The sequence below is a fragment of the Lacerta agilis genome, chromosome 7 (assembly GCF_009819535.1).
Source record: "Lacerta agilis isolate rLacAgi1 chromosome 7, rLacAgi1.pri, whole genome shotgun sequence".
Taxonomy (NCBI): Eukaryota; Metazoa; Chordata; class Lepidosauria; order Squamata; family Lacertidae; genus Lacerta; species Lacerta agilis.
Genome location: NC_046318.1, coordinates 6198790 through 6223447, shown reverse-complemented (window position 1 = coordinate 6223447; position 24658 = coordinate 6198790). Strand labels below are relative to the sequence as shown.

The 24658-nt window shown below is 45.6% G+C and overlaps 1 protein-coding gene across 2 annotated transcripts; it reads left to right on the top strand.

The window, feature by feature from the left end:
• The first annotated feature begins 98 nt into the window (after positions 1–98).
• Positions 99–22971, top strand: POLR3F (RNA polymerase III subunit F). Of its 2 annotated transcripts, none has more exons than XM_033154262.1 (9): positions 99–184; positions 10974–11091; positions 12458–12525; positions 13013–13080; positions 13305–13417; positions 14901–15044; positions 17106–17177; positions 18774–18965; positions 22613–22971. In XM_033154262.1, the coding sequence occupies exons 1-9, from the start codon at positions 141–143 to the stop codon at positions 22688–22690; spliced, it is 897 nt and encodes a 298-aa protein (XP_033010153.1). In that variant the 5' UTR covers positions 99–140; the 3' UTR covers positions 22691–22971. The 2 variants fall into 2 exon arrangements, with proteins under 2 accessions (XP_033010153.1, XP_033010152.1); XM_033154261.1 differs by having other exon boundaries at positions 17106–17213; positions 22613–22966.
• Positions 22972–24658: the final 1687 nt, after the last annotated feature.

Here is a 24658-nt window from a genome sequence, read left to right as displayed (position 1 = left end):
GCCTTCTGTTGACGTCCCCGGCCCCGTCGCCACGGCAACCGCAGCCACTCTTTCACGCCGGGCCCGACGGGCGCCTCCTGTTGACGTCACCGCCCACCCCGCGACTCCCCTGGTCTCGTTTTGCGGCGGAGGCTTCCGCAATGGCGGAAGCGAAGGCCCCGGAGCCTCTGGAAATAGAGAGCAGGTAAAAGCCGAGCCCGAGTCCAAACCGACGCCTGCACCCAGGGCTCTGTCCTCATCCACGTCTTCACAAGCGACTTGGAGGAAGGAATGGACTCATCCGGTCTGCAGGGGTTGGAAGTGGGGAAGGGGTACCAAACAGCGCAGGAGACAAGATTCCCTGAAAGGGATTACGGCGCAAGCGGGGTGGGGTGGGGGGAAGGATCTCACAGTAGGGACAAATGTTAAGCTCCTTCACTTAGACAGGAAGAACCAGCTGCACAGAGATAGGATTGGGGGGGGGGACACACCTGGCTTACTAGCACTAGTACATGTGAAAGGGACCCAGGGGGTCTTGGTGGATCACAAGCTGAGCAGGAGTCCGCAGGGTGATGTGGCAGCAAAAAGAAGAAGAGCTAACGCTATTTTAGGTTGCATCCACATAAACATAGTGTCCACGTCAAGGGAAGTTATAGTGCCACTCTATCCTGCCTTGGTTAGATGGCGCTTGGGAGTCCAGTGTCCAATTCTAGGCACCAAAATTTAAGAAGTGTGTTGACAAGCTGGAGCATGGGCATAGGAGGGCAACCAAGATGATCAAGGGTCTGGAGAGCAAGCCTTAGGAGTCAAGGTTGAAGGAGCTGGGTATGTTTTAGCCTGGAAAAGAGGAGGCGTAGAGGAGAAATGATAGCCACCTACAAATATCTAAATGGCCGTCCCATGGAAGACAGAGCAAGCTTATTTTCTCCTGCTCTGTAGGGTAGGACTTGAACCAATGGCTTCAGGTTACAAGAAAGGAGATTCCAACTAAATAAACATCAGGAAGAACTTTCTGACAGTAAGAGCTGTCTGACAGTGGAAAGGTCTCCCTCAGGAGGTGGTGGACCCTCCTTGCTTGTAGGTTTTTAAGCAGAGTGTCGGAATACGTTTCACGGATCCGCCATGGATTCATATTTATTTGGTTATTTTATAAGTTTTTCGAGGTCTACTTTTGGTATAATTGCGCGTAAAAGCGAAAGTGAAAGCATGAATGAATAGTGTGGTTCACTTATGAGATTAATCCGCCTTTATTTTGTAGATCCGGTCATGTTCAAAATTGTTAATGAGCGTTAAACTTGCTTCCCGCCTTTTTGGAGGGCAGCAACAGTGATTTTATTGGTTAAAGTACTAATGATGATGTCACGTTTGTTCCCTAATAAAAGGCAGAGGCACCCCGCTTAGGCACGTTCTTTTGCGGAGACCGCACGTTCTTCTTATGTTCTTTTAGTTGGGTTTTAGTTGAAGTCAAGTTTAGTTTAAGGGATCAGGAGCGGGTTGGATGGGTTGGATGGGTTTTTCTTTAGTTAGAGTTAGATCGCGGAAGATCATTCGGTTTTAGTTTTAGTTAGGTTTTCTTATAGGTTAGCCTAGGGTTAGGCCCGCGGAAGATATTTCGGTTTTAGTTTATTTAGTTAGCCTCGCGGAAGATTGGGCGCGCAGGGTCTTTAAGCTTAGGAGAACTTAGCTTAGGGGACGAGCCTACGCGGGTTCTGCCGAAGCCACTAAAGATACAACCGGTGTCTGTCTTCCTTTGGGGTTAACGGGGGGAGTAAAGTAAAATTTTTAATTTTCTGTAAATTGGTCCGTCTATTCAGAGTCAGGGTACATATTTTATTTCACGAGGCAACGTTTCTTTAAAGAAGGCAATTAGGAACTCACACACCACCAGAGTCTTCAATTGGCTTACTCATCATCCTTCAGACTGTGAGGCTTGGCCGGCGACCGTGCTCAAAAGCACGCGGAACGCTGGCCGCTTTCCCCGCAACTGGTACCTCGTGCATAACCAGCCCAAGGCCGTGCACGAGGAGCTCCAGCACCCATACCCCGACAAGTGGTGCCCTCTCTGAGGCGAAGCGTAGTCGAAAATCGCTTCCACGAAGACTCCGGTTAAAGGCAACATATCGGAAGTGGCTCGGAAACAGACGTTGAGAGGTGAGGTATAACGGCCCGGTTCATCCAGGATTTCGCTGCAGTAGCACGAATCCACCGCTTGCCCAAAGTACTGTAAATAGAAATTGCGCGCGTGTATATTTTGCCCCAAGGGGTCCCCGGGTAGAGCGGCAAGGAGTTTAGTGTAAGCCTACGGGCAGAGTAAGGTCTTCCCTAAAGCCTACGGGTGGGAAGGGTCTGGCAAAAGCCTACGGGTGCCAGGGTTTTCGGTCAAAGCCTACGGGTAGGGCCGGTGTCTCCCGAAAAAGCCTACGGGTGGGAGGGAAAGGTTTTCTGGCTAAAGCCTACGGGTGCCAGGGTTTTCGGTCAAAGCCTACGGGTAGGGCCGGTGTCTCCCGAAAAAGCCTACGGGTGGGAGGGAAAGGTTTTCTGGCTAAAGCCTACGGGTGCCAGGTTTTTCGGTCAAAGCCTACGGGTAGGGCCGGTAGCCCCTAGTAGAAGCCCACGGGTGGGGGTGGAGGTTTTCTGGCTAAAGCCTACGGGTGCCAGGTTTTTCGGTTAAAGCCTACGGGTAGAACCGGTGTCCCCTAGTAGAAGCCTACGGGTGGGGGAGGAAAAGTTTTGGAAAAGTGCTAAAAATGGGCTCCTCACTCTCAACTGCTCAAGTTAAATTTTGTGAAGATTTATTGTACCTTTTGAAAAGAAATGGTCACCCTGTCTCTGAATCAGAAGTAGAGCTTTTAGTTAAAACTATTGGGGAAATTTGCCCCTGGGTCCCTAAGGAGGGAACGAAAGATTTAGCCTCATGGGAAAGGATCGGGTTAGAATTTATGGCCAACCCGAAAATCGGAATTCCTGTACAATTGGTATGGAGCAAAGTAAGAAACTGCTTTCAACAAATCGCTCCAAGAAATGTTTTGCTTAATGGAACAGTGAATTTAGGAAATACTGCTTTTAATAGTGCCCCTGTGCTGCCGCTTGCGGTTGTGCCATTTTCGGCCCCCTCGCAGCAGCCAGTTCAGGCCCCGTTGTCGTACACGCACTCGCCCTTGTCCAATTTGTCGTTGCCAGATTCATTGCCGCCTGTGCCGGTGCAGCAGACGCCGTCGGCCTTTCAAGCCCCGCCGCGGACTGCCCCACCGCCAGTCGCTCAGCAGTCATCGCAGGCCTTTTACCAGCCAGCAATCTCAAGTCAGCAGCAGCCGCGGACCTCGCTCCAAGCAACGGTCCCGCTTCCTCCATCGCAAGCCGCGCTTTTGCCAGCGATCCAGCAGCAGCAGCAGCAGCAAGCAGCCTTTTTGCCAGCAAACCCTGCTGCCCTGCAGGCCGCGCTCAAGCCAACAGCTCCAGTTTTGCAGCAAGCTGACTTCCAATCAACAGCAATCCAAGCTTCAATGCAAGCAGCACAACAGCAATTTACCAATCCTTCAGCACCTCCGATGCCAATGCAGATTCCAAGACAAGAGCAAAGCCAAACAATGATGATCCAGATGCCAGGACTTGCAGTACAGAGCCAACAACCTTATGCTCCAACTCCAAGTCAGCCATCTTGTCTTCATCCAACTCCAAGTCAGCCATCTTGTCTTCATCCAACTTCAAGTCAGCCATCTTGTCTTCATAGTCAGCCATCTTCAAGGCATCCAGATGTCAAAGACTCTTTAGCACCATCTAGTGGCTCATCATTTGGAAAGCATCAAGAAGATTTAAACTCACTGATGCCACCTACAGATCCAACAGCAATGCAACCCATCTGCAGAACTCAAGCTTTGGAAGCAGCTTTGGGACAAATAGACTTTAGTGCTGATCCAATGCACATCTTTCCAGTGATTCGTGCCAATGGAGGACAACCTGCAAGATATCAAGCCATTCCTTTTGAAACGCTACGTGAACTGCGGAAAGCCATACGCGAAAATGGACTTCAAGCTCCTTATACTAGAAGTTTACTTGAAGGACTGTCCACTAGTAGACTTCTGCCATCTGATTGGAAGTTGATACTTCGCACCTTTCTGTCGCCTACAGATGCTCTTCTGTGCCTGCAAGAGTGGAAAGAAGTAGCAGCCAGACGTGCAACGCCACTCGCCACAGAAGATATGCTCACAGGATCAGGACATTACTCCAATCTCAATCAACAGCTAGCCATACCTGATGCTGCACTCGTCACCATAGCAGACATCGTAGTCAAAGCTTGGCGCAGATTACCCAATCGCACAGATGCCAGCTCAGTATCAGGATTCGCTGCAGTTAGGCAAGGTCCAAAAGAGCCTTATGGGGACTTCGTGGATCGCCTGATTGTTGCAGTGGAACGCCAGATAGAAGATCGTCATGCCAGAAACATGCTGACAAAACAACTTGCCTTTGAAAATGCTAATGATGACTGCAAGAATGCCCTAACAGCAGTTGCAGCTCGTCCAGATGCCACATTGACTGAGATGCTACGCGTCTGCCAGAATGTTGGTACCCACTCCTACAAAGCACAGCTCTTGGCAGCTGCGGTACAGATGCCACGTCAAGACAGCTCTACGCCAGTCAAGAAGTGCTATGGGTGTGGAGGCGATGGGCATTTCAGGTCGCAGTGCACAACAACGCCAAGGCCTTCTGCCAAGCCACCAGAGAGATGTCCCATCTGTCAAAAAGGATTTCATTGGGCGAACGATTGTCGTTTGAATCCACAAAATACATCACCTACCTCATCTCCAGTTCAGGGAAACGGTTCTGCGGGCCGCGCCCCGGCCCCGGTAAAACAATAGGGTGCAAGCTCAAGAACATCATGAAGGTCAACCATCCCAGAAAGATGAACAACGCTACTCCTTATCCAGGTCATCAGGAAAAAAGAGTGATTCAGAGAGATATCTACTCTTCAGATGTCCAGAGAAAAGATGTGACCTCATTAAACATTCAGGTTCCAGAGATTTCATCATCTGCCTTACCTATTCAAAGGATTCCAGTAGAGAACACAGCCTTCAGTTCACCTTCTGCTAGCTGCCCTTCAGCTCCTGCTGATGTCATCCCCGCTTCACAGCAAGCAATCACAGTCAAGTCTCTGATCGCAGAATTGCCTTCAACGTTGAGAAAACATCCTACTGAGGTCAACCTCGCAGCACCTGAGCTTTACTCACCTTTGAGTCAAGGTCAATCTGTCATTGAAGGACATTTGCCCTTGATGAAACAGCAATATCCAGGTAGCAACCCAGCTGATGATCACTTTCCATGTGGCCAAAGAATGCAAGCAAGTGAGACAGCTCCCTCTTGTGGAAGCTCAAACATCACTCCAGTTAACAATGTCCACACCTTTGTGTCACCTCCAGCTTTTAAGCTCAACCCGCCACAACCAAACAATTATCATGGACAACAACTTCAACTGTCTTGTGTCAAAGAAGAAGCTCCATCCTGTCAGTTTGATGCACAACTGACTGAATGCCAGCAGGTTCAACAGCGTCAGCAACTCTTACTAATGGAAGAACCTCAAGTTTGCCAACTCAACGCCAAGCAGCTTCAGAGTTGCCAACTTCAGCAATGCAAAAAACCCGAAACCAAAAAGATGTCTTCAGACACTGCTGACGAAGAACAAGAAGCTTCTTCTGTCCCAGGTATACCACTCTTCTTAACAGAGGACTGTTACTTTTCAAATCCATGGTTTGCTCAGCAATTGCCAACATCCATTCGTGGTCCATTCCCAGACACTTCAATTTGCCTTATTCTGCCTAGGATGGATCGCCTCCCTGCCACAGTCACGCTGACTGCAGGCCTAGTTCGAATCACAGATTCATCGCAGTTGCTGATTCCAGGATTTTCAACTGTTCCTTGTGTTCTAACAAAAGGTTTAGAAATTGCCAGACTCTATTTGCTTACTTCTACACCTACAGCTCCTGTAGACTCTTTGCCTCCTCAGGCAGCAATGGCGCTAATCAAGATTACAGAAGAACGCCCTCATCTCGTCTTAGAAATGGGTGGACGAAAGATCAAGGGTCTTCTTGATACAGGCGCAGATGTCACAGTGATCGCCAGAAAAGATTGGCCTGACCAGTGGGCAACGACTGTCACCCAGGAAGTCTTCGGAGTCGGAGGTTTCGAACCCGCCCACCAGAGCGTGCATCCGATTACCTTCCAGTCAGACTCAGGCTCCATGGTGCAGCTCCGTCCACTTGTTATGGATGTGCCTATCACCCTTTGGGGTAGAGACTTATTGTCTAAAGCAAGAACTGTTGTCCATACGCATTTTTGATGTGGGCCTTTGCATCAGCGCCAGTACATGCTCTTCCACTCACATGGAAGGAAGGACCCCCTGTATGGGTCGACCAATGGGCGCTGACGTCAGAAAAGCTCGCTGCAGCAGAGGCCCTAATTAAAGAGCTGCTACACCAGGATCGCATGCAACCCCTTACTCTCCGTCAGTACCTCATGGATAAAGCTCCACAGTCATTAACCTTAGAGCGTTCCCTTGATAGTCTTAAAACTGTCCTTTGCAGTAAGCCTGTTGCAAAGTTCTCCTGGAAAGTTTCACTGCTTGGTAAGGTGAATTCTCCTGTCTACAAGTTCTGTTCAGCAGCATCTTCAAGCGCTCTCACGCCGTTGAAACTTTCCCTTGTCTCAGTGATCCAATCGCCAACCATGGGACGTTCCTTGCTATGTTCCGTGCTGTCTTTTGCATGGGCATTCTGTTGGCTGATTCTGAATGGTACTCACCGTGCCTACAGATTGCTGCCATCACTTCTTGCAGCATACCTGTTTCCAACCAAAACCGCAAACCCTTTTCACCTGCTTTCTGTTGCTCTCTACCTGATGGCAAATATGCTCCGCATCTCCCCAGGTATTCTTCTGGAGTATCTTTTCCTGCATCAACCAAGAACTCTACTACAGGCTCTTCAGGCGGTTCCTCCTTGTGCTCAGAAGTACTGTCTTCCGCAAGGAACTCTTCACCTGAAGGTCAAGTCATGTAACCCTGCGTGGTACTTGCCAGCCTGCATCTTCAACGACAGCCCCTTGTTGCTTAATCCTCTCAGCGGAGGACTGTCCTTACTTCTGCGGAAAAAACTCCTACTTCCCACACCTTGTTTATGTGTTCAACTCCATTCTTCACTCAAGAAACACGCTGGACAAACTTTGCGTGAAATCCGATGCTCCCTTTTCATCGCAAGCCGTGATGTCTAACTCTGGTTGTTAGCTACTCGCTAACTTCTCAACTTCCTGTCAAATGCAGCAACTATCCTCAACCTATGCCTTTTGTTTGCCTCTGGGCGGCCTCTGGTTCCTGGCTGCCTGGATTTGTTCCAGTTACTCTCATACCTGCATTCACTAGCAGATCACCTTGATTTGCTTGCTTAACCTCCTTTCTTCTACAGGTATCGTTGGTTCTTCAGAGCTCGATGTTTCAGAACTTTCCTGAGCTCCATGAACTTTTCCTGAGTTCCAGGACTATTTCTTCTACATGGTCATGTGTAGTCGGAGAAGAAGACGACCGGCAACTCATTCATCGTCTTCATCCTCCTCTCCAACACCATTTTGCAGTTCTAAACCTGTCTTGTACTTTATATTGTACTTGTAAAATTGCATATTTACCTTTGTATGCTTCTTGAAATATCCGCCTCGCATGTTACATGTGTTTTCCTTATAGCTTGATAATTAATGATATGGATGTCTATATATATGCAAAGCTTTTCTGAAATGGTTTCCATTTAGAGTGTCACAATTTTGATGATATGGAAATGTTTATGTAAGGTCAAAGCATTGTCTTTGTGCAGTTCTAGTCATAGACATATTCATGCATATATGTTTTATTTCAGTAATCCTAAATCTCCACGTTGTGCTTGCAAAAGTTGTAGTTTAAAAATGTGGTAACATTTATATGCCTTATTTGAAATATTTCCTTTGGTCAAAGAATTGGTCATTCTCGGATTTGTTCAAGATATATATGTCAAGTCTGGTGGCGTCCTACCCTTTTGGTACCCCTATTTACTTTAAAGATTCCCCCTCTATATGCTACCTTTTGGCAGTAAACCAGGTTCCCAGCTTTTCCCTTCACCTTGTTTCCTGCTGTTAATGGGAGACCCTTATGTAGCTGGTTTAAATCCCATTTCGTTTCGCTGGAAACCCTTGCGTAGATGGTTTAAATCCTCATCCTGGCTGGGACACCTTTATATAGGTAGCTTAAATCTCCTTTTGTGGCGAAAACCACTTGTACTTAGGTGCCTTAAATCCCCTCTCTGGAATCGGACCCTAGTTCCCCGTTACCTGTGGTCGCTGTGGTAAGTCCAGAATCTAAAGTTCCCTCGATTCTGTAGCCTCAGAGCCACAACCCTTTTCCGTTACCTTATCCATTTTTCTTCTGTTTTCCAAATAAAAAATTAAAAAAAATGGGGGAGGGGTCTGGGTAGGCTATGTAGCCCCAGCTCTAGTTATATTTTAATTTTGGGTCCCGGATCGGGACCTCTCTTATGTTTGGGCAGTCGTTATCCGTTATTTTTAATTTTGGACCTGCATCAGGTCCTCTCTTGTGTTTGGGGAGTAATTTGTTGTTTTACGCTGCACGCGAAAATATATATGCTTATGAGGTGATTTGTTGTGTTACACTACGTATTGAAGTATTTATATATGCCTAAAAGGTTTACAGTGTATCGGATCGATCACTTTTTATGTTTGGCTAGTGGTTTGTTATTTTCATGACTTTATTGCTACATTATTGTACAAGTATTTCCTCCTATGAAAAGGATGGATGTTGATGGTATTGCTAGTGTTTATATCACAGTCTTGATGTAGACTTTGGCGTGGACACTGTCGGCATTGTCGACGTTTGCCTTTTCATGTCAAGGCTTATATCAAAACAAATGGTAATGTTTGTGTCAGATAAATGCTTATGATATCTCTAACCTTCTTTTTTTATATAACTAAATCAAAAATAATTTAATTTAAAACAAAAAAAGAAAGATGATATGTCGGAATACGTTTCACGGATCCGCCATGGATTCATATTTATTTGGTTATTTTATAAGTTTTTCGAGGTCTACTTTTGGTATAATTGCGCGTAAAAGCGAAAGTGAAAGCATGAATGAATAGTGTGGTTCACTTATGAGATTAATCCGCCTTTATTTTGTAGATCCGGTCATGTTCAAAATTGTTAATGAGCGTTAAACTTGCTTCCCGCCTTTTTGGAGGGCAGCAACAGTGATTTTATTGGTTAAAGTACTAATGATGATGTCACGTTTGTTCCCTAATAAAAGGCAGAGGCACCCCGCTTAGGCACGTTCTTTTGCGGAGACCGCACGTTCTTCTTATGTTCTTTTAGTTGGGTTTTAGTTGAAGTCAAGTTTAGTTTAAGGGATCAGGAGCGGGTTGGATGGGTTGGATGGGTTTTTCTTTAGTTAGAGTTAGATCGCGGAAGATCATTCGGTTTTAGTTTTAGTTAGGTTTTCTTATAGGTTAGCCTAGGGTTAGGCCCGCGGAAGATATTTCGGTTTTAGTTTATTTAGTTAGCCTCGCGGAAGATTGGGCGCGCAGGGTCTTTAAGCTTAGGAGAACTTAGCTTAGGGGACGAGCCTACGCGGGTTCTGCCGAAGCCACTAAAGATACAACCGGTGTCTGTCTTCCTTTGGGGTTAACGGGGGGAGTAAAGTAAAATTTTTAATTTTCTGTAAATTGGTCCGTCTATTCAGAGTCAGGGTACATATTTTATTTCACGAGGCAACGTTTCTTTAAAGAAGGCAATTAGGAACTCACACACCACCAGAGTCTTCAATTGGCTTACTCATCATCCTTCAGACTGTGAGGCTTGGCCGGCGACCGTGCTCAAAAGCACGCGGAACGCTGGCCGCTTTCCCCGCAACTGGTACCTCGTGCATAACCAGCCCAAGGCCGTGCACGAGGAGCTCCAGCACCCATACCCCGACAGCAGAGGTTGGATGATCTAGTTGAGATTCCTGCATTGCCGTGGGTTGGACTAGATGACTCCTGGGGTCCCTTCCAGCTCTCCAATTCTATGAGGAGTCTCCAGAGATACATCTCCCCAGACACATTTTCGCACCATCCAGTATCAGCATATATAACTGGGAGATTTAGGCCACAGATAATAAATTAAGGCACAGTTAGTAGACAACATCTCAGATGGCAGATGATGTCGTTTTCAATACCCCTCCTGTCTCTTCCTAAAGGGAAACCGAACCAAACCAGACTTTTCTACTATGGTCTCACACACTCACTGTGCCTGACCTACAATGCCATATCCTGACAAACAGTGCAGGACTACCCTACCCCTGTAGCATCCCAAAACAGTCATCCCCACTGCCCACAACAGAGCTTGTTCTTATAGCAAGGAAAGCTCTGGACCACACCCACACTCCAGCTGTATTCAGTCAACCAGTAGTCAAATAGCACCCCACACTGCAGTCGCCACTCTTGGATATTTCACTGGACAAACAGAATAATGCAGGCAGAAACCATACAGTCTTGCTGGGTAGGAGAATACACCAGGCTGTCTTTTGTCAGTCCTAGTCTTTTGTCCTAGTCTTTTGTCAGTCGGTCCTTAAGGGGCAGTGTGGCAGACACTATTCTTGTAGCAAGGCAGGCTGTGGACCAGGCCATATTCACTCAGCCAGCAATCTGACTTGGTTTGATTCTCCGGGGAGCTTTTAGCCTTTTACTCCATGGTGCAGAGTAAATGGCTTGTGTGTTAGTTCTTGATTATTTTTCTTATTGTTATAGGTGTTTGTTTTTACATCTTTTTTCTGCTGCTGTTTTCTCAGGGATGGTTCTTGTTTTTCTTATTGCAATTTATATTTTTCTTATTAGTTATTTGGGACTTAAGAAAAGAGTAGATATAGATGGTTTATGTTATGTTAGTTGTGGATTTGTTCTATAATTAGTGGTACTTTACTTGCTATTTCTACTTTTGCCAGGATCATTGAGCTGTGCCATCAGTTTCCCCAGGGTATCACAGACCAGGTGATTCAGAACGACATGCCTCACATGGAGGCTCAGCAACGGGCAGTGGCCATTAACAGGCTGCTCTCAATGGTAAGACCTTCCCTAGTTCTGTTGTTGGTTGTCTCAAAAGACAGTAGAGTGCCCCTAGTTCTCTGACAGTATTTAAACTGGATTATATATCGAGATAATGCACGTTAAGTGGTCAATGTGCGTAACAACCAGCTATTGTGCATATTCATGAAAACTCATGTAGAATGTGCGCATAATCTGCTCATCAAGAAGAATTGCATGTAGGGGGGGGAAGCATGCTTCTGGGAGACTTTACATACTTATTAGAGAATGTGCATATTGCTCAGAGAATGTATAGAATTCAGCCAGGATACGGACCTTATTCAAAGCCTATTGGAGAATGTTTGTATCTTGGCTGCATTCTCTGGGCAATATGTGTAACGTGCTGCTTTACTCTTGCTACTGCCAGCAGAAAAACCACCAGCATTTGTGTTCTGCCCACTGAGCCCTCTGCATGTGAAGCAGGGGCCTCTGGTGGCAAATGGGGACCTTGATCATATCCCAACCCCGTCTAGCAAGCAACATCATAATTTAAGCCAGGCATAGGCAACCTCGGCCCTCCAGATATTTTGGGACTACAACTCCCATGATCCCTAGCTAACAGGACCAGTGGTCAGGGATGATGGGAATATAGTCCCAAAACATCTGGAGGGCCAAGGTTGCCTATACCTGATTTAAGCCTTCTCTTGAAAGCCGCTAATCTAGCTCATCTCATAATCTTCATCCATTTGTCTAGCTTTGCTTCTTAGAACCATTTTACATATAGTGAAGGCTCAGGTTGCGAATGTGATGCTTATGGGAGGCAGGTTTGCAACCCGCAGCGCCGCATCTGCGCATGTGCGGGTTGCAACTCAGTGCTTCTGCGCATACACAAAGCATGATTTAGCGCTTCTGTGTGAGTGCTGAAACTCGAAAGTAACCCATTCCAGTACTTCTGGGTTTGGTGTGGTGCGCAACCCGAAATTGCACAACCTGAAGCGGCCATAGCCCGAGGTATGACTGTATTGTACAACAGCAAATCAAGGTTTACTATAGAACATATGCTCAACAGAGAACTGCAGCCAAATTTCCCTGGCAAATATATCTGTTTGCCACACAAGTCAATAAACTTGTGCCACACATGTCCATAAACATTGCACACATTACAATTTGTAATGCCTAAAAATGTAATCCATTTAGGTGTCCTTCAGAGTCACGAAAATGAAATGTATAACATCTTAAGGGGGGAATATTTTTTCCTGATCCATTAAGAATAAATATTAATTATATAAGGGAATATGCAGTATTTAATCAATACAGTTTAAGTTTATTACTGAGCGTCTTTCATATTGCGTCCTAATGTTAAATCATTATTTTAGAACTATTACAATAATGTGCATTCTCTTAGGGACAGCTGGATTTGCTGAGGAGCAGCACTGGCCTCCTCTACAGGATCAAGGAATCTCAGAATGCTGGGTAAGCTGTGCTGTCAAAGCATCAACACTTTTTCTGCCTCTGTCACTGAGAAATTGATGGACATAATTGTAATTACCATGATACTGTAGCTTGGAAAATCACCTTTGGTGAAGAAACATTTCTAAATAACTAGTTGAAAGCTCTCTCATCTGTGGCCAAATTCTTGTTTCTTTTTGACATCTCAAAATATGTATAGTATTTACTTATTTCATAAAATGTATATGCCGCTTGATTGGGGGAATAAACCTCAAAGTTGTTTAGTATTTAATTTCACATTGATCAAATCCACTGAGGTTTCCAAAAACTAAACACTATCCCACTGATGTTTGTTTTTTATGCTGTTTTTTAAGTTGTTTTAATCATTGTCTTGTCTTTGTTGTTAGCCGCCCTGAGCCCGGTTTTTGGATTGGGAAGGGCGGGGTAGAAATAAAAAAATTATTATTATTATTATTTATTATTATTCACTTCTTATTTTGTCTTTCTGCAGTAAAATGAAGGGTTCTGACAATCAGGAGAAGCTGGTATATCAGATTATAGAGGATGCAGGAAACAAAGGTAGTGTGTTTGTCTCTTTGTGTTTTCTACTTTATGGTCTTCTTCACTTTAATTCCTGAAAGCAGTGGAGTTAGAAAGGTTTTATTTTACTTGGAGAAATGGCATTCAATACAGGAAAATGATGTGGGGATAGTTTTATGAGAACCTGGATACAGGTAATATGTAAGAATATGATTCATGCTCCAGATGAATTAATTTTCCTTTTTTTCCAACAACCAAAACAGGTATTTGGAGCAGGGATATTAGATATAAAAGTAATCTTCCATTAACTGAGATCAACAAGATCCTGAAGAACTTGGAAAGCAAGAAACTCATTAAAGCTGTGAAGTCTGTAGCGGTGAGTAGCTCATAATTTTGAACTAGCTAAACAGTCTGTAATGCCTGACCGTTGTGTGGGGGTAAAGCATTTCTATCACGTAACAGAAGAAATATCTCTTAAGAGTCGTCGTCTAATTGTGGTTTCACCTGTTAAATGGTAGAAATAATGGATTTGTCTCTAATGAGCGCCCTTGACTGGGAGCTGCAGCCATTCCTGGTTCCTGGAGGTGGTGGCCGTGGTTGGATGCGCCATCTGTCCTGGGTGCTTTAGTTGAGATTCCTGCATTGCAGGGGGTTGGACTCGATGACCCTTAGGGGTCCCTTCCAACTCTAAAAGTTCTATGATCACAGGTCCTGCTTGCTGGTTTCCCACAGGCCTCTGGTTGGCCCCTGTGAGAACAGGATGCTGGCCTAGATGGGCCACTGGCCTGATCCAGCAAGCTCTTCACATGCTGTTAAAGAAATAAGCAGTTCTGCCGCCGCCCAAACCTCTGTCACAGACACTGCCAGAGCCACCGATAGCCCCACGCCATGGTCGTGCCTGTGTCTCATGAGACTCAGGAATCGAGAAGATACCGACTTTAAAAAAGAACGGGGGAAATTTATAATTTACTTAGGAGACCCTTGCAAACAAATAAAAACGTTAGCTGGACTGTAAAAATAACTTGTAAAGAAACGAAAGATATGGATAATTTAGAGAAATGAAAACTGCGGAGAACGTAATGATATGGGGAAACCCAGCCAGATGGGTGGGGTATAAATACTGTGTTTTCCGGCGTATAAGACGACTGGGCGTATAAGACGACCCCCAACTTTTCCAGTTAAAATAAAGAGTTTGAGATATACTCAACCGCAGATTCTCCACCCGGCGTATAAGACTACCCCCGACTTTGGAGAAGATTTTCCTGGATTAAAAAGTAGTCTTATATGCCAGAATATACAGTAATAAAATTATTATTATTATTATTATTATTATTATTATTATTATTTATTATATGTAGTTTTAGAAAAAATATTTTAAGGACCCATGCAGGGGATGGGGGGAGGTCACAAGATTCAGATAATCTCATATATGGATAGGGTAAAAGTTTTTTTCTTCATTATTTTGAATTTGTTTTTGTAAAAACTAATGAAAAATATTTAAAAAACAAAAACAAAACGAGCACATACAATGTAGGGCAGGTAGAGGTGAATATACAATTGTGCTTAAGCATTTCACTTTGGCAGAGTCAGAGAGATGCATGCACACAACTGCTTATGGCATTTTCCAGAATATACACGTTTTCATAGAAATCATAGAATTGTAGAGTTGGAAAGGACCCTAAGTCCAACCCCTGAACCCCCTGCAATGCAGGAATATGCAGCTGTCCCAGACAGGGATTGAACTTGCTGCACTGCCATTCTCGGTACCATGCTATAACCAACTCAGCAATCCAGGCTTAATTTTTCCTCTCTTAATGAAAGAGAACATGTGAACAAAACCTGTACCATTAATTCACTAGGCTTCCAAGAAGAAAGTGTATATGTTATACAACCTTCAACCAGATCGCTCTGTGACAGGAGGAGCTTGGTATAGCGACCAAGACTTTGAATCTGAATTTGTAGAGGTGCTTAATCAACAGTGTTTCAAGTTCTTACAGACCAAGGTGAGTGAACTATCTGTGTCCTTGTTTTGTGCATGATTCTTTGTGCCATGTCAGACTGCAACCCCAATAATGTGCCAAAGAGATCTTTGCGTTGCAGTTTTCACTGATAGCATATCTCGGCTGGCCAGCTGTGAAGCAGGAGGGAGCAGCTGCTGAGGAACATTCTGCAGGAATAAACTCATAAAGCCCTTGAACTGTCTCCAGTTTTCCTTATTCCTAAAAAGGCAGTCCCAAATACTGTAGGAGTAATATATTGTTATATTATTTGTCACCGTTGCTGGTCGTGTTTTTGGGAGTGCTGTTGGTGATGAGCCCTGATATTGTTAGTTTGAAGGGTTCTATCACACTCTCGTGTTACCCAGAAACAGAATATAGGATGGGGCTCCGCAAATATCTCAGACACTAAATGCCTTCCATATGGTTGCAAGGGACAAAGTTAACTCAGTGATTTTTTTAAAAAACCTGGCGGTTTAAGGGTGTCTCATGTAGGTTCAAGCACCACAACGCTGGCTGGTTTTAGTTAATTAATTTAGTTACATTTGTTCTGAATTTCACTTATTTTTATTATATGTTTATAATTATTTTATGTATTTTTGTTTTATTAATATTTTTGTGGTGTGTGTGTTTCTACATTTTTGTTATGTACAGTGCTTAGAGACCTCTTTGATTAAACTGCATATAAATCTTCCTAAATTAATAGATTAATAAACCTAAAACAATGCCTTAACATGCATGCCCCACGATCAGCAATGATGCACAATTGTGATGCAAGTTGTGCTTCCTAACACATTTCACGCACCCACAGGTTCCATTGGCCTTTCAGGCCCAGATGCAGCGGGGAAGGTGGTTACTGCCCTCTGGATTGCCTGCCCACATTCTTTCCTTCTGAAGGAAATGCAACTAGCCCCGTAGTCAAACCACTACACTACACTTCCCCTCCATTGTGGACAGGAGCACTGTGGTGCTAACAGTGCGGTGTTGGCAGGCAGTGTTGCCTAGTGGTTTGACCATTGGACTGGCTAAAGACATGCCATATGGTTCACAGGAATGCATTGCTATATTTCCCACATAATTAACCTAACTGTGTCCCAGTACTTTGTCCACCTCATGAGAAGAGAAGACTCCCTAGAAAATACCCTGATGTTGGGAAAGATGGAGGGCACAGGGAGAAGGGGAAGACAGAGGATGAGATGGTTGGACAGTGTTCTTGAAGCGAGTAGCATGAGTTTGGCCAAACTGCGAGAGGCAGTGAAGGATAGGCGTGCCTGGCGTGCTCTGGTCCACGGGGTCACGAAGAGTTGGACACGACTGAACAACGTGTCCCAGAATGTGAGATTAAATACTGGAAGAGAGCCACCCCTATGCTAGTGATCTTTTTGGGGAAGGGGATCCGGACCCTGGTGCATGTGCTTTACCACCGTGTGCTTTGCCACTGAGCCCCATGTGTCTTTCTGGGTGTCATGTCCAATACAGTGGTACCTCTGGTTACGTACTTAATTCGTTCCGGAGGTCCGTTCTTAACCTGAAACTGTTCTTAACCTGAAGCAGCACTTTAGCTAATGGGGCCTCCCGCTGCTGCTGAGCCTCCAGAGCACGATTTCTGTTCTTATCCTGAAGCAAAGTTCTTAACCTGAAGCGTTATTTCTGCATCGGTAGAAATAAGAGAGCCAGTGTGGTGTAGTGGTTCAGAGCGGTAGACTCGTAATCTGGGGAACCGGGTTTGCGTCTCCGCTCCTCCACATGCAGCTGCTGGGTGACCTTGGGCTAGTCACACTTCTCTGAAGTCTCTCAGCCCCACTCACCTCACAGAGTGTTTGTTGTGGGGGAGGAAAGGAAAGGAGAATGTTAGCCGCTTTGAGACTGCTTCGGGTAGTGAAAAGCGGGATATCAAATCCAAACTCCTCTTCTTCTTTCTGGTTTAGCGGAGTTTGTAACCTGAAGCGTCTGTAACCTGAGGTACCACTGTAATCTCTCTAAAATTTTGTTAAACTAGGAATGTATCCTCCTTTACCGATGCAGACTTGCTCTGCCACACACCATACTTCTCTCCGTATTTTGTAGGCTGAAGCAGCCCGAGAAAGCAAGCAGAACCCCATGATCCAGAGAAACAGCTCCTTTGCATCCTCTCACGAGGTGTGGAAATACATCAGCGAGTTAGGTGTCAGTAAGGTGAAGCAGTCGTTCCATTTCTTTCCTTGCATTTTCTGCACAGTGATCAATACTGCATTGTTTTGGAAAACAGTGGCCGCAGTGTAGCTATGGATAATTGGATTTATTTATTTTTAGCTTCAACTCAACTTCAGCTACATATTTCTCTGATGATCCTATATTTTAGAAATATCCTCCCCAGGGAAATACCTACTTCTTTGTTGGTGTACAGGAGAGCATTAAAAGCTTTTTATCGTTATTACAGTCTGCATTTGCGTAATCTTACTCTATCGGGTTTTCATTTCCTCCCCTAAAAATTTCATCTCCTATGGTTGTTTGCTAAAGTTTTTAAAAACAATGCTCAGTTAAAAAAATAAAAAGAACAAATATTCGGGGGTGGGCTTGGAAAGTGATAAAATAAACCTTATGGCCTGACAGTGGGGGGGAACTATGGGAGCAGTCAGTAAAACTTTATTTTTACTGCTTGTTTTCCTTTGTCTGTGAAATCAAAGGGCTGCAGGTAAAGGCATCCAGCTGATTGTTGGTGCTGGCCTTGCAAGCACCGCCATGATCCCTGTGTCTCCACTCCCAGTGGGCTTCTCCGTCTGGGCTGATCAGTGAACCCCACTTTTGAAAGGAATAATCGGGAGATTTCATTGCTTGTGTGGAACCGCATCCTTACCTGCTCCACACCTGATGTCACGTACAGGGCCGTCTTGTCATAGGGGCTGGGTGGCGTGGTACACCAGGGCGCCAGGCCCCCCAGGGGCGCCCCCGCGAGCCCGCCGGCATACTGGGCGCCCCCTCCCCAACCCGCGCCCACCCCCATGGGCGGGTGGGCGGGCGGGCGGGCAGTTGCGCGCCGGCAGGCAAGCTGCAAGCCAGCTGCCCTCCGGAGCCCCAGCTGGAGCGCTCCAGCGCCACGCCCCTCATCCCCCGCTCGTCCACCTCCCTCCCGCGCTGGCCGCCCCTCGGGGGATGAGGGGCGTGGCGCTGGAGCGCTCCAGCTGGGGCTCCGGAGGGCAGCCGGCTTGCAGCGCCACGCCCCTCATCCCCCGCTCACCCCCCCTCCCGAGGGGCGGCCAGCGCAGGAGGGAGGTGGGCGGAGAGGTGGCCTACCGGGGGCGCCGAGGGATCGTTGCACCAGGGCGGCCGATCCCTTTAAAACGGTCCTGGTCACGTATAATGTCAGGTGTAAGGCAGGTGGCCATGGCTTGGTAAAAAGAGCCTTGCAGGTCAAATGGAGACCTGCGCTGGTCCTAATTAGGCCTGCGGGTGGTCTAGGTCCAGCAGAAGATGCTGTTGCTGCACTACCAGCCCCTCCTTCCGTCTTCGGCTCCCAAGAAGGTGTAGTTAAGCGGTATATAAATTGTTTTTAACAATAATAGATGGGTTTTTTTCCATGCTGCCTTAAGTTCCTGCTTGATTTTCTTACTGTGATTTCCTAGCACCTCTGATTTCTGCGGCATTAATTTCAAATATTTGCAGTGTTAGCCGCAGTCTAGAAGTATCAATAGGTATCTCCTCCTTTGTTTGAAAAAGCTGCTTCTGTTGCTTAATTTTTGCAAATCCTTTTTTAAGGTGGAATTGTCAATGGAAGATATTGAAACCATCCTCAACACGTTAATCTATGATGGAAAGGTAGAAATGACCATTGTTGCTGCAAAAGAAGCAGCTGCCGGCAGCGTGGATGGGCAGATGAAACTGTACAGAGCCGTCAATCCCATCATCCAGCCTACAGGCTTAGTTCGGACACCTTGTGGACTCTGTCCGGTGAGTTACTTCTCAGGAATAACATGATGATATTTAGCTAATCTAACATACTTAAGCTTCTTTCTCATTTAGGCAGCCATTCAGGCAGGACTGCAGAGAACACACAGAACAAATCCTATAAGCTGTAAAATGTTTAAGCAGGAATAGAACTGGCCAATGGCCCATCTAGCCCAGCATCAGGTTCTCACAGTGGCCAACCAGAGGAAATCACAAGCAAGGTTTGAGCCCAAGAACAACACTCTCCTCCTGTGAATATCCGGGATTTGCTCTTGTGTTATTAGCTTCTATTTTGATATAATTATTTGGGGAGGGGGGAGAAGAAGAAGAAGAAGAGTTTGGATTTGATATCCCACTTTATCACTACCCAAAGGAGTCTCAAAGCGGCTAACATTCTCCTTTCCCTCCCCCCCCCCACAACAAACACTCTGTGAGGTGAGTGAGGCTGAGAGACTTCAGAGAAGTGTGACTAGCCAAAGGTCACCCAGCAGCTGCATGTGGAGGAGCGGAGATGCGAACACGGTTCCCCAGATTACGAGACTACCTCTCCTAACCACTACATCAACAACAGCTGTGTTTACAAAAAAAATCAGAAACGTAATAAGGGTAAAGGACCCTTGGACGGATACATCCAGTCAAAGGCGACTATGGGGTTGCGGCGCTCATCTCGCTTTCAGGCCGAGGGAGCCGGCGTTTGCCCACAGACAGCTTTCCGGGTCATGTGACCAGCAGGACTAAACCGCTTCTGGCGCAACAGGGCACTGTGACGAGTGCCAGAGCGCACGGAAACGGCGTTTACCTTCCCTCCGCAGCGGTACCTATTTATCTACTTGCACTGCTGTGCTTTCGAACTGCTAGGTTGGCAGGAGCTGGGATGGAGCAATGGGAACTGAAACGATAAACAGATGCACAGTACACAGTAGCTGAAGGTAGCTTTAAAGCAACTTGTCAGAAATTGTAGACATAGGTGATCAGAAGCCTCAGAAAATAAAAATGTCTTCATGAGGTATGTAAAGGATAGAAGCAAACTATTTGGAGGACTTGGATGATGGGCTTGAGGGCATCCTGATAAAGTTTGCAGATGACACCAAATTGGGAGGGGTGGCTAATACCCCAGAGGACAGGATCACACTTCAAAATGACCTTAACAGATTAGAGAACTGGGACAAAGCAAACAAGATGAATTTTAACAGGGAGAAATGTAAAGTACTACACTTGGGCAAAAATAAATAAATATGAAAGGCACAAATACAGGATGGGTGACACCTGGCTTGAGGGCAGTACATGTGAAAAGGATCTAGGAGTCTTGGTAGACCATAAACTTGACACGAGTCAACAGTGTGATGTAGCAGCTAAAAAAGCCAATGCAATTCTGGGCTGCATCAATAGGAGTATAGCATCTAGATCAAGGGAAGTAATAGTACCACTGTATTCCGCTCTGGTCAGACCTCACCTGGAATACTGTGTCTGGGCACCACACTTCAAGGATACTGACAAGCTGGAACGTGTCCAGAGGAGGGCAACCAAAATGGTCAAAGGCCTGGAAACGATGCCTTATGAGGAACGGCTTAGGGTGCTGGGTATATTTAGCCTGGAGAAGAGAAGGTTAAGGGGTGATATGATAGCCATGTTCAAATATATAAAAGGATGTCATCTAGAGGAGGGAGAAAGGTGGTTTTCTGCTGCTCCAGAGAAGCGGACACGGAGCAATGCATTCAAACTACAAGAAAGAAGATTCCACCTAAATATTAGGAAGAACTTCCCGACAGTAAGAGCTGTTCGACAGTGGAATTTGCTGCCAAGGAGTGTGGTGGAGTCTCCTTCTTTGGAGGTCTTTAAGAGGAGGCTTGACAGCCATCTATCAGGAATGCTTTGATGGTGTTTCCTGCTTGGCAGGGGGTTGGACTGGATGGCCCTTGTGGTCTCTTCTAACTCTATGATTCTATGATTCTAGGATGGAACTCCACAACTAGTACAGCACAAGCTAGCCCCCCCCCCCCAAAAAAATCTTGAACCACTGCCTATGTCTCCTCAGGTGGCAGAGGCACCAAGGGAAGAACCTCTGAAGATCTAAGTAAATGGCTATGTTCATGTGGGAGAAGTCGCTCCATCAGCCATCTGCGTCCCAGGCTGTAGGCCAGGGCACGTTTCATTTTTAATTGTGCTTGGAAACAGCTGAGAAGCTGTAAGCACTTGGTGAAACATGCCCAGCAGCTGGCCTCAGGTTGTACCATAGCGGCTATAATTTGAAATAGCTACTGCTTCTGACCAGTATTCAGAAGGTGGCCCTACATACAAAACAGCAAACTGTTCTGGAGTTTACCAGGAGTACCTTGCCAGAACTGAGCTTCAGCTTGTTGGCCCTCGATCGCTTCTTTCCTAGTTCCAGACAAAGCACTTCCGTTGGGGAAATGGAGAAGAAGCCTGCATGTTGTTGGCCTCTGTGAGGGATCCTATTCCCTCCCCTTCAATACTTCCCCAACAGTGACTCTCCCTAGGTTTCACTGACAACTAGGATGAATCCTTCATATGGGAGTTGTCTCTGGGGTACCTCAGGGCTCTACGTTTGAAAACTTCTTGCCACCTATGGAATCTCCCTACCAGGGTTCCCAACTACTGCAGTTTGCCTTCCCTTTAGGCAACTACGTGGCACATTTGGCTTCACTGTCCAGCCCTCTGTATGACAGGAGAATAAGCAAACCGTTTCCTCTTCCACAGGAAAACTTTATTCTCTCCTCTTAGTCACACCTCTTAAGGTACTGATACACTGCCAGAGTCAACGAACGTTGAAACACATTTAACTTTATTGGGTAACTTGAAAACATGGATGTCTCGGGTTATCACTTGTACAAATCTTCTCATGTAATTCAACTTTGTTATAAAATTTCCTGCATCCCTTTAGCAATGGTAATGCCCTTTCCTCCCATTCCCCAAAGCCTAACCTCTCATTTTCTCTCTCTCTAACCCCCCTGACCAACTGCCATTCCCTCCTTTTAAAGGGCAGAAAGTCCCGCCTCCTGCGAGTGAGCCGCCAGTCACATAGAGTGTATGTTAACTCCTAACACGCTGGGCTCCTGACCATACCCTGCCTAAGGGCAGATCCGTTACAGCCTCCAACTTCCAAGTCCCAATATAACCTTGTGCGGGGGCATATATAGTTATTAAAGAATACGGAGGACAAGATGAGATTCTGTAGTGTCAAATAAATGCAATAAATGCAAATAAAGAATGATGATGCAAAATAAGCAGATAATGCATACCCTCCAACATTTCTCCGATGAAAATAGGGATGACCTGAGGAAAAGCAGGACATTCTGGGATTAAATCAGAAAATTGGAATGGCTTCTATAAATCCAGGGCTGTCCCTGGAAAATAGGGACACTTGGAGGGTCTGGATAATGCATATGTTTCCCCTGGTGAGAGCAAGTGTTTTCTGCAGGTTGCAGCAGTAAAAACGGGGGATTTCATCAACAATCAGTTGCCTAGGCGAGGAGCCTTATTAAATCCATATGACCACCCCCCTGCATGCCCCAAGGAGATAATTGAGAAACTAACATGCAGTCCTTGAGGCTGTACTGTATGCATATATAACTGAATTGATCTAGCAAATGGCAGAAACTAATTGTATGTATATCTAATTCTCTTCCTAGGTTTTTGATGACTGCCATGAAGGTGGTGAGATATCCCCATCAAATTGTATTTATATGGTAGAGTGGTTAGAATTTTAGCAGTAAGTGGAGAGAGCTTATTGCAACCTAGGCTGATCAACCTTTTAATTATGGACACTGCTTTTCTTGAAGAAGAATGCAAAAAAATCCTTGACGGTTTCTTTGCTGTGGCAAAGACTCTGAACTCTCTTCGGGCACCGGCTGGACACATGGAAAGAAAGGGGCCAAGACTCTAAAATTGCTTCCTGTATAAACTGTATGCAGGCACAGAGTTCTGCACTTTCTTTACAGATGCAAGTTATATTTTGACCTCTGGGGAGATTTGTTGATTCCTGTGCTAAATAAAATAAATAATTTAAACTGCCATTGAGTCGCACAGTGTGCCTTTTGGATCATAACGTGGCAGAGAGCAGCTGAACAAGAAGCAGCCCTGTTTTATGGTACTGGGTGGGCACGATCCACCCAAATGTTCTCGTGTTGAAGCCTTATCCAAGTAACTGGGAGGTGCATAGGAACACAAGCTGGGGCAGCGCTGAAACGGAGGTGTTCTTGTAAGTTCTACATCTTTTGTTCTGGCAAATCTTTTCCAGGTGTTGGCCTTAAATTGTAAAATCCAATCCAGCGAAAACAATGGATTCTAAGTTGAGTGTGAGTGATGTCCAAGTGGATTCTACTCCCTCCTGGTTGGAAGGCAGGAAATTAGATCAGCAATTTTCTTTGCTTGTAGGTTCTCTCTGTTGACGGACTTTGAGCTTCATTTCCTCATCCTGCTTGGAGCATTGCCCATTTCTCTGTGTTATGTTCTCTTACCTTTAGCTCTGCTGCCTTCTTTTCCTGCAACCTTTTTGCCTCTCTTCTCTATTTAAAGAGAGAGAGGCCCTCTTTACCTTTGGCTCCCCCAGTCACCCCCGGCTTCAGCAAGGAAAATTGAAGGTCTCTTTGCCTTCCCAGCACATTCGTGTGGTTATAAACTTGCACACACCCTCCAAAGGCCTGGTATTCAAACTTTAGTTTACAGGATGTTTCACTTGTTTTGCCTTGGCGTATTTATATGACCAAATTACATTTTTATATCAGTTTAACAGCCATGACTTCTTCCTCAATATACTGGGTTTTGTAGTTTCCGGAGGGCAATACTCTGTTGGTGATCCCTTGTCCCTCTTTCCTCATATACAGAGAAATATTCGTTTATTTCATGAAATTTATATTCCGCTTGATTGTAAAAAACCTCAAAATAGTTTACAAAGAGAAGAAAACAAAATCAGTAAAAACTTTTAAAACTATTTGAAACAATAAAAAAGTTTAAAAAAGAAATATTCAAAAAAGGTAAACTGAAGACAAAACACACATCAACATTCTGCGTATCTGGGTAGGCTTGTCCAGATAAATAAATAAATTTACAGTGGTACCTCAGTTTTCGAACATAATCTGTTCCGGTAGACCATTCGACTTCCGAAACGTTTGAAAACGGAAGCGTGCATTTCCGGAATAATTTAGTTATGGAAAACTCAAAACGGAAGCTGTGTAGTATGTTTGACTTCCGAAAAGCGTTAAAAAACCGAAGCAGTTACTTCCGGGTTTTCGGCGTTTGAAAACTGAAACATTCGACTTTCAAGATGCTCGAGAACTGAGGTACCACTGTACAGTTAAGGTGACTGTCTAATGTCAGTAGGCAGGGAATTCCACAGAGCCTAGGGCTTGCTGATCAGAAGGTCGGCGGTTCGAATCCCCGCGACGGGATGAGCTCCCGTTGCTTGGTCCCTGCTCCTGCCAACCTTGCAGTTCGAAAGCACATCAAAGTGCAAGTAGATAAACAGGTACCACTCCAGCGGGAAGGTAAACAGCATTTCCGTTCGCTGCTCTGGTTCACCAGAAGTGGCTTTGTCATGCTGGCCACATGACCCGAAAGCTGTATGCCGGTTCCCTCGGCCAGTAACGCGAGATGAGCGCCGCAACCCCAGAGTCGGACACGACTGGACCTAATGGTCAGGGGTCCCTTTACCTTTACCCATCTGAAGGGACGAGGGT

Bases quoted from the DNA above. Each gene is read 5' to 3' on its own strand.
- POLR3F (XM_033154261.1), top strand. From the start codon at position 141: ATGGCGGAAGCGAAGGCCCCGGAGCCTCTGGAAATAGAGAGCAG. The intron at 15,045-17,105 runs GTGAGTGAACTA...CGTATTTTGTAG, and splicing joins TCAAGTTCTTACAGACCAAG to GCTGAAGCAGCCCGAGAAAG. The intron at 18,966-22,612 runs GTGAGTTACTTC...TTCTCTTCCTAG, and splicing joins CACCTTGTGGACTCTGTCCG to GTTTTTGATGACTGCCATGA.